Source organism: Pogoniulus pusillus, chromosome 10 (genome assembly GCF_015220805.1).
Source record: "Pogoniulus pusillus isolate bPogPus1 chromosome 10, bPogPus1.pri, whole genome shotgun sequence".
NCBI lineage: Eukaryota > Metazoa > Chordata > Aves > Piciformes > Lybiidae > Pogoniulus > Pogoniulus pusillus.
Genome location: NC_087273.1, coordinates 34,146,569 through 34,155,115, shown reverse-complemented (window position 1 = coordinate 34,155,115; position 8,547 = coordinate 34,146,569). Strand labels below are relative to the sequence as shown.

The window sequence follows — 8,547 nt, the reverse complement described above, 5'->3', positions numbered from 1 at the left end:
CAACACCTCCAGGGATGGTGACTCTACCTTCTAACACAGGTCAGAACAGACTTAAAGCTCATCTTCCCTTTTTCCCATCCTGTGATCTCTCCATGGTTGTGCAGACCATTCAAGAAGTCCATCAGCAGTCAGCCCAACCCTTGCTGACATCTAAGGTATGAAGCAGCGCAGCAAGAATCCTTTTTTTGCCCCACTCACCTTTCCATATCACCCTCCAAGGCGCTGCAAGGACAGACATGAACTTTTTTTTGACTTGTAAGCTGAAGATCTAGAATTAGGAGACAAAAGCCTCTTCAGTCTCTCAATGGATGCAAAGCAGACAGGTTTCCTGAACGCTTCATGATTCCCACTGAATAATCAAATACATTCAAGCACTCATACATAAATATGTTTTTCTCAAAGGCAATAGGATTTAATTTTTGGTACAAGAGACTGGGATCCCAATCCACCTATATACAGACAGCATAGAATTACAGAAAAAGAAAGTTTATCTAAGTCAAAGTTCTTAATTTTTATTAAAGTCAGGAAAAAAAAAATCACAAGTTTCTAAGTACAAATAAAAACAAATCAGCTAAAATAAAATGGTTGTCAAGGTAAAACTCATTTTCCCATCGTTTTCCCTTCCTTGCTATTGCCCACAGTACCATCAGAAGTCCTACAAGTGCTTTAGAAACTGATTTTCTCTCACCAATGTGATAGTAAACCCCAAGTTTACTACCTAAAAAAGCAAACTGCTTAGGCACAAGGTGGCAGAAGACATAAGCACAAATATCAACCACGCTTCCTTAAGCTGTCAGTTGAAATCCGAGTGTGGTAAAGACCTACATTGTGTTGTATGCAGAATGTCAGAGCTCAGTTGTCGAAATAAGGGCTCTGCTTTAATCCTTTTGATAAATATTTTTCTAATGGTAACAGTTTGTTGTGTCTTTTTTCCCCCCCCTTTCCTTCCAGAAAAGAGGGAGAAGCTGTTTCAGTCAGTGGTATTACCCTACTGCTCAGTGCCAGTGTTCTGGCTGCAAGAGTGGCCAAAGTGACAAAATGGGTTCTGGCACCAGAGAATGAGAAGTGGAGAAGCTGTAGTGTGAAAGTTCTGGTTCATACTTGTGTTGCCAGTGTAATTAATCGTTTGCTGACTGCCTGCTAAGGCAGCATGACAAGCAGTCACATGCTACTTGAAGCTATCAGCCAGGCTACCTCATCAGCTGCTCCCCCAATGGAGCAGCAGGTCAAGGTGAACAACTAACATCTGCTGCTCTCCTCACTGCACCTCCAGGAACTGTCCGACTGAAAATGAAATCCTAACAGAAATTCAACCAAGTGTTGGCTAAGAGACAGAATCTGGAGCATTGTTTGTGACTTGCCATTCTAAGAACAGGTGCAGTTCCACTGCCATTCATAAATACAAAAGTTTATTTGCACTCCACTTAGTTTAGAAAGACCACAACGTGTTGGGTTTTTGTTTTGTTTTCAATACCACAACATTCAGGACACACCAAGTTATTCAAATATGTAACTACCCATTTACCACAGCTAAACTAAACAGTGCATTTGAATAAAAGAAGATACCCCCAGGATAGTATTCACAAACTCATTATCAGACAAAAAAAACCCAACACAGTATTTGTTGGTATGGGAATCATTTCCACTAGTAGGGAAGAAAATAATTTTAACCTTAGATTCCCCTCCCCTCTGCCCTCCCAACCCAACAGATGTCCAGACAAGTAGACATATATATATATATATATATATATTCCTTCACACAGGAAAACATCATATGAATTACTTTTCTTTTTTAAAGGATTTGTCTAGGACAGCAGCATTGTTAATTTTTTATACCTTCCTTTAGAGCTTGAATATATCTCAATTCTTTTACTGAAACTTAATGATTCTTTGCCACCGAGTTTAGGCTTATGCAGAAAATGATATATATGCTACTTCAGAGTGCAATCTTAGCTCTTGCACCAGATGTGATGCCTTGGTATAGAAAGAGAGGGTGCAGCATTTAGAATGCAATAAATAAAAAGATTGCCAATAATAATAATAATAATAAAAAAGAAACAAAAATTAGACTTAGCTTCTTGATAAATCCAGTCAGCAGAAGATGCAACAGCCAGAAGAAGTTTTCACTACGTTAAAAAGGAAAGGTAATGCTGATTATGGAAGCTTTGTACATGAAGTCCTCTGTTCTTAAAAAAATTTGTCTTTAAAATAGTTAGCAAAGCACCAAATACTGATCTTCATACCAGAAGAGCTTCTGCCTGTTTAGAATAACAAAGAACTATTACAACATTTATGTCAAGAATAGGTATGGATTTAATTTCTCCGCCTCCTCTTCCTCCTCCCCATCTGGAAGTGTGGTCAACCCCCACCCACTGTACAGTATTTATAACACTGGGGCAATGAATGAACCATCATCACGGTGAGGGGGGGGGGGGGGGTAATAATTAAATGTTATAGCTGAATCCTACACAGGATTGCATATTTGCATATTTACAAGTTAGTGTGTAGCTCTGACTCGAATAACAAAGTGCAACAAGAAACTGCCAAATGATTGTAGTGCAGAGTAGTACAGAAAACTTCTTTGACCCTCCTGCTCTTCTTCTTCACTGCGTGGAGTAACAAGTCAACAGCAACGGACATGCGGCCTTGGAGGAGGCAGTTCTGGTGGGATTTCTGGCTCTGGTTGCAAGGACAGGATACTGTTGGACAGCTCATTCCTTATAACATCCAGTGGCATCTTAAAGAAAAGAAAAATCATCTGTAAACAGTCATAGAACCACAGAATGGCTTTGAGTTGGAAAGAATCTGAAAAATCACCCAGTTTCAACCCTCCCTGCCACCGACTGGGACACCTTCCACTAGGTCAGGTTGCTCAAAGGCCTCATCCAGCCTGGTCCATCACTTTCAGGGATGAAGTTGCCCACAGCTTCTCTGGGCAACCTGCTCTAGTGTCTCACCACTCTTACAGTATAGAACCTTTTCCTAATGTCCAATCTAAATCTACCCTGGTCTAGTTAAAAACCACCACAAGCCCTCATAAACAAGCCCATTCCAGCTTTTCTGTAGGCCCCCTTCAGGTACCCGAAGGCCACTGTAAGGTCTCCCTGAAGCCTTCTTTTCTCCCAGTTCAACAACCCCAACTCTCTCAGCCTGTCCTATTATGCTTTCTGATCATCTCTGTGGCACTCCTCTGGACCCTCTGCAACAGATCCATGTCCTTCTCGTGTGGGCTCCAGAGCTGGATTCAGTGCTCCAGGTGAGGTCTCACAAGAGTAAAGGAACAGAATCACTTCCCCCGACCTGCTGGCCACACATCTTGCGATGTAGCCCAGGATATGGTTGGCCATCTGCACAGACCTTGGCACAAAGAGCTCGTTTCAAGAGTTTTCTGTCAGCCAAAGCCTCCATTTAGGGGTATTTTGGTTAACAGGGAGCTACACTTGAGTCAGCTGTGTAAAGATCTTCTTTCACACAAATTAGGAGATGTTATTGAAATAAAGCCACTTCCTAAACCGACCACAACAACCAACCACAGACCTGCCCACAAATGAAAGCAGGCAAATGCACAGCCAGCTGCTGCTAGAGAGGGAAGTTAGAGGGCTGAGGAAGCAGAGAAAACAGAAGCAAATTCAACAGCAGAGTCTGTGAACTACATCATGGCTGCTATGTATTAACCAAAAAACGTCACCTGACTGCATGCCCTCATGCCCTACATCCTCCCAACAAGCACCTGCAGTCATTAGTCAGTAACCACTAATGTGGTCATGGGAACTTCCACCTGAATGTCTTACCTTTTTCAGAATGTCATCAACAAGCTTTAGAAAGATTTCATCCACGTTAAAGTTATCCTTGGCACTTGCTTCGCAGAACCGCATCCCAGTTATCTGCTGTGCAAACTGAGGGAAGAGAGAACACACAACTCTGTGAAGATACAAACCAAGCAGCCACAAAGCCCCTGAAACCTTTCACATAAACCCAACAACTGTCCCCAAATCTGTGACTGAAAATTATTTCAGCTAACCATCATGAATATTGCCACATACTGCTTATTTTCACTTAAAGTTGGTTTGTTGTTGTGTGCTGAGGAATGCAAGTCCTGAGGTGGTGTGGTGTGGTGTGCTGCAGACTGCCAAGCAGTAACAACTTTTCAGAAGAACCTTATTCAGTATGTTCACCAACCACCTGGCTGCAGGAACAGAGGGCACTGTCACCAAGTTTGCGGATGACACAAAACTGGGTGGAGTGGCTGACACACCTGAAGGCTCTGCTGCTGTTCAGAGAGACCTGGACAGGCTGGAGAGTTGGGCAGGAAGAAATTTAATGATATACAACATGGAAAAGTGCAGAGTCTTGCATCTGGGAATGAACAACCACATAGACCAGTACAGGCTGAGGGCTGACCTACTGGAAGGCAGCTCTGGGGAAAGTGGCCTGGGAGTCCAGGTGAACGACAGGATGCCCATGAGTCAGCAATGTGCCCTTGTGGCCAAGAAAGCCAATGGCATCCTGGGGTGTATTAGAAGGGTTAGTAGGTCGAGAGAGGTTCTCCTTCCCCTCTACTCTGCCCTGGTGAGGCCACATCTGGAATATTGTGCCCAGTTCTGGGTCCCTCAGGTCAAGGATCTCAGAGAACTACTTGAGAGAGTCCAGGGCAGAGCCACAAAGATGATGAAGGGAATGGAACAACTCCATTATGAGGAAAGGTTGAGGGAGCTGGGGCTCTTGAGCTTGGAGAAGAGGAGACTGAGCCCTCATTCATGTTTATAAGTGTTTGAAGGGCAAGTATTGGGAGGATGGAAACAAGCTCTTCTCAGTGATGTCAAATAACAGAAACAAGGCAAGGGGTTTAAGCTGGAGGTTTCAAGTGAACACAAGTAAAAACTTTGTCACTGTGAGGGTGACAGGACACAGGAACAGGCTGCCCAGAGAAGCTGTGGCATTTCCTTCACTGAAGACATTCAAAACCTGCCTGGATGCATTCCTGTGTGATCTGCTTTAGGTGGTCCTGCTCTGACAGGGAGGCTGGACTGGATGATCTTTTGAGGTTCCTTACAACCCCTAACATTCTATGATTAGTAAAATACAAAATGAAAGGACAGACCAGTACTGGCCTCTCTAACAGAAAATGCTTCCCTTCCAAACACATGATGGGTAGGTGAAGGAAAACGTTTGGGCTTGCCCACAATGACAGTGTCTTGATCAAGACTGTGCTATGAGTGCCATGCTAGAATGTACTCTATTGTCAGTTCCTCAGCACTTTTGTGGTTGGAAGAGAACAAAATACAAACAGAAGTGAACTGCATCATCAGGCAGGGCTTTGCCTATCCTAAAATACTACCTGAAAAGCAAACAACTGGAAGGAAGTGCGCAAAGGTGTCCTGAGAAAAAGTATTTCCATTTGTAATTTAAGTTTTCATTGTACCCTGTTTCAGAGCCCAAAAAGGAGAGGGGTACTCCAAGACAAGCTGCAACTCACTCTTTCTAAAATCACAGAATCATAAGATGCACTGGGTTGGAAGGGACCTCTAGAGCTTGTCTAGTCCAACCCCCCTGCAGTAAGCAGGGACATCCACAACTAGATCAGGCTGCTCAAAGCCCCATCAGCTCTGGCCTTGAATGCCTCCTGGGATGGGGCCTCCACCACCTCTACCCCGGGGAATGTGTTCCAGTGTTGCTTCATTCTCACAGTAAAGAACTTGTTCCTAACGTCCAATTCAAATCTATCCTTCTCTAGTTCAAAATCATTGCCCCTTGTCCTAGTGCTGCAAACAATCCCTCCCCAGCTTTCTTGTAGATTCCTTTCAGGTACTGGAAGGCTGCTCTAATGTCTGCCCAGAGCCTTCTCTTCTCCAGGCTGAACATCCTCAACACTCTTAGCCTGTCTTTGTAGGAAATCTGCCCCCACTCACTGATAATTTCTGTGGTACTCTCTTTAGCTTGAAGACACTCTGCTCCAGCAGGAACAGGTAACTGCACAGTCTGTAGAGTAAGTACAATGAATTTTGACAGAATCTTAGAATCAACCAGGTTGGAAGAGACCTCCAAGATCAGCCAGTTCAACCTAGCACCCAGCCCTGTCCAGTCAACTAGACCATGGCACTAAGTGCCTCAGCCAGGCTTTTCTTCAACACCTCCAGGGACAACTCCACCACCTCCCTGGGCAGCCCATTCCAATGCAAATCACTCTCTCTGACAACAACTTCCTCCTAACATCCAGCCTAGACCTGCCCTGTCACAACTTGAGACTGTGTCCCCTTGTTCTGTTGCTGGTTGCCTGGGAGAAGAGACCAACCCCACCTGGCTACAGCCTCCCTTCAGGTATTTGTAGACAGTAATGAGATCACCCCTGAGCCTCCCACCACTTCAGTTAGATCTCAGGTCTAACCATTTGCAGAAGAGTAGCCATGGACCCTGAGCTGCAATGCCACCAAACTAAGAGTTTGGTTAGACCTGTTCTTACCTTTTCTCCCTGCTGTCGAGTAATCTCTCGATCAACTTCACAGTCCAGTTTATTTCCAACTAATAGAAGCTCTGCATCTTCTGAAGCATACTGCAATTAAAACATTTTCAGTTAACTAGCTAAAAAAACATTAAGATTTTGTAAGACCAATAGTATTAAACATGTGCAATTGCTCTACTAAGAATCACATAAGCACAGTTCAGGTGTAAAGGTTCTTCTCAGATGTTATTTCAAAGACTTTCAATGTCAACTTTGACATTCCATTTTGAAAACACAACTTGAGAACCAGCTGGTCAAGTTCCTCTAGCAATGGACATCATGACCTTATTTCACAGACAGGAAATAAAGACTTTTTTTTCCTCTCCAGCACACAGGCTGATTAAAAATGTTACAGATTTCCAGTGCCACTTTGAACAGGGATGATTCCAGGCCAAGGAAGCAGGAACAGACAACTATATAGCAATAAAAGCAGACTGTTAAATCCTGGCTAAAAGAATCTAGGGAAAATTAGCAGGTATTAATAATCCTATGTCAATTAGCAGTCTCACAGAATACTTCTGAGGAAAAAAAAAAAACCAAACAAACCAACAAACATATGTAAAAAGATAATCTTTATGGCTTACCTTATCGATCATTTTCATCCATTTTGGTAAATCATCAAATGTTTCCTTCTTGGTGATATCATACACCAAAATAATTCCCTTGGCACTTCTGTAATAAGCTGAGGTAATGCTGTTGAATCTCTCCTGACCTGCTGTGTCCCTGAGAAGCAGCAGCAAACATTGGCACAAACATTTCATCAATTTGTGAAGTACACAATAACTTGGGGTTCTATTTTAATGCAAACACCCTTCCCCCAACACACACACACACACACACACTCCTAAGGAAATACTCAGTGTAGAATGTCTGTTTGTGTGAATTTCAGGCTCAAAAAAAGAAATGGAGCTGGACTTTCAACCATTGGAAGTTTCTGTATCAGTAGTCCTTATTCCCATACTAACTTCACCAAGAAAGGCCACCAAACAGTTCTATACATGTCTAAGAATGAAGCTGTCCAATGCAAATGTATCAGCAGATGAAGCTGAGTTTGTGGTCTTGGGGTTTGGCAGGTTTAAATAGCCTTGAAAAAAGAAATGGAAGAGGAGATGGAGGCATGCTTATCAACCACAGCCAGACACCCAGCTAGACAACCAGCAATGCACTGATTATGAGGAGTTGAGTGCTCAGAGGCTTTTTGGATCAACCAGAGCACTTTGGTCTAGGCACTGAAACTAAATGAAGAGGCTATGAGCAGAAGCGAATGGAAAGAGCGAGCAAGCACTGTGTGCTCCGGCTTTTGAAGGCAGACAGCTGGCTGCTACACTTAGAGCTAATCTGAGATGTTCAAACACCACTCCCATTCTCACTTCCAGCCTTGTACCTATCTTGGACAGGTTGGATTTACACTGGAGATGATTTTCCAGCAGAGACACAGTGTTGTCCATACTAGCTATAGCTTTTATTCCAACGTGGATGAGATAATAGGGTTATTTTTATAGTGAACCATAAAAACTTGTGAGCTGCTTTAAATCATTTCATCAAGCCTGCTTAGGGATGATTTTTGGCAGTTGTGTTTGTTTACCACTTGCTTAGCAGAGCCTTCAGGAGGATCTGCTCCATGATCTTCCCAGGTACAGAGGGGAGACTGATTTTGGGTGTTTTTTAGCACAACTGGTGCATATCCTAAGTCTTAAAATGGGATTGGTATCATAATTGGAAAAGTCAGTTAGATGGTGCTTCAAAGGCATCATGCATTTGCTGCTTGAGTCCAGCTTGATGGGTGATTTTGATGTTTCACCTTTAGAGCAAGGCAAAAGATGGACCCAAACTAAGAGTGGATGGAGGGAAATGTGTGCATGCGTGTCAGGACTCCAAAGCTTAACAGGATCTCTCTTTAACACTCACATTTTAGACAAAAGGGGCAGGAAGAGGATGCATTTGGGATTTTTGGCAGTTTGTTTTGGGGTTTTTTAAGCATAATTGGTGCATATCCTAGGTCTTAAAATGGAATTGGTATCACAACTGGAAAGTAAGTTCAATGGGGC

General features: G+C 43.2%; 1 protein-coding gene across 1 annotated transcript in view; it reads right to left on the bottom strand.

Moving 5' to 3' along the window:
* Positions 1 to 386: 386 nt before the first annotated feature.
* The window catches only part of RAB12 (RAB12, member RAS oncogene family), a 32,917-nt gene continuing 24,756 nt past the window's right edge, over positions 387 to 8,547 (bottom strand). The window contains 4 exon segments of the mRNA XM_064150191.1: positions 387 to 2,737; positions 3,792 to 3,896; positions 6,461 to 6,550; positions 7,084 to 7,222. Coding sequence (XP_064006261.1) covers positions 2,624 to 2,737; positions 3,792 to 3,896; positions 6,461 to 6,550; positions 7,084 to 7,222 — 448 coding nt within the window. The 3' untranslated portion in view covers positions 387 to 2,623.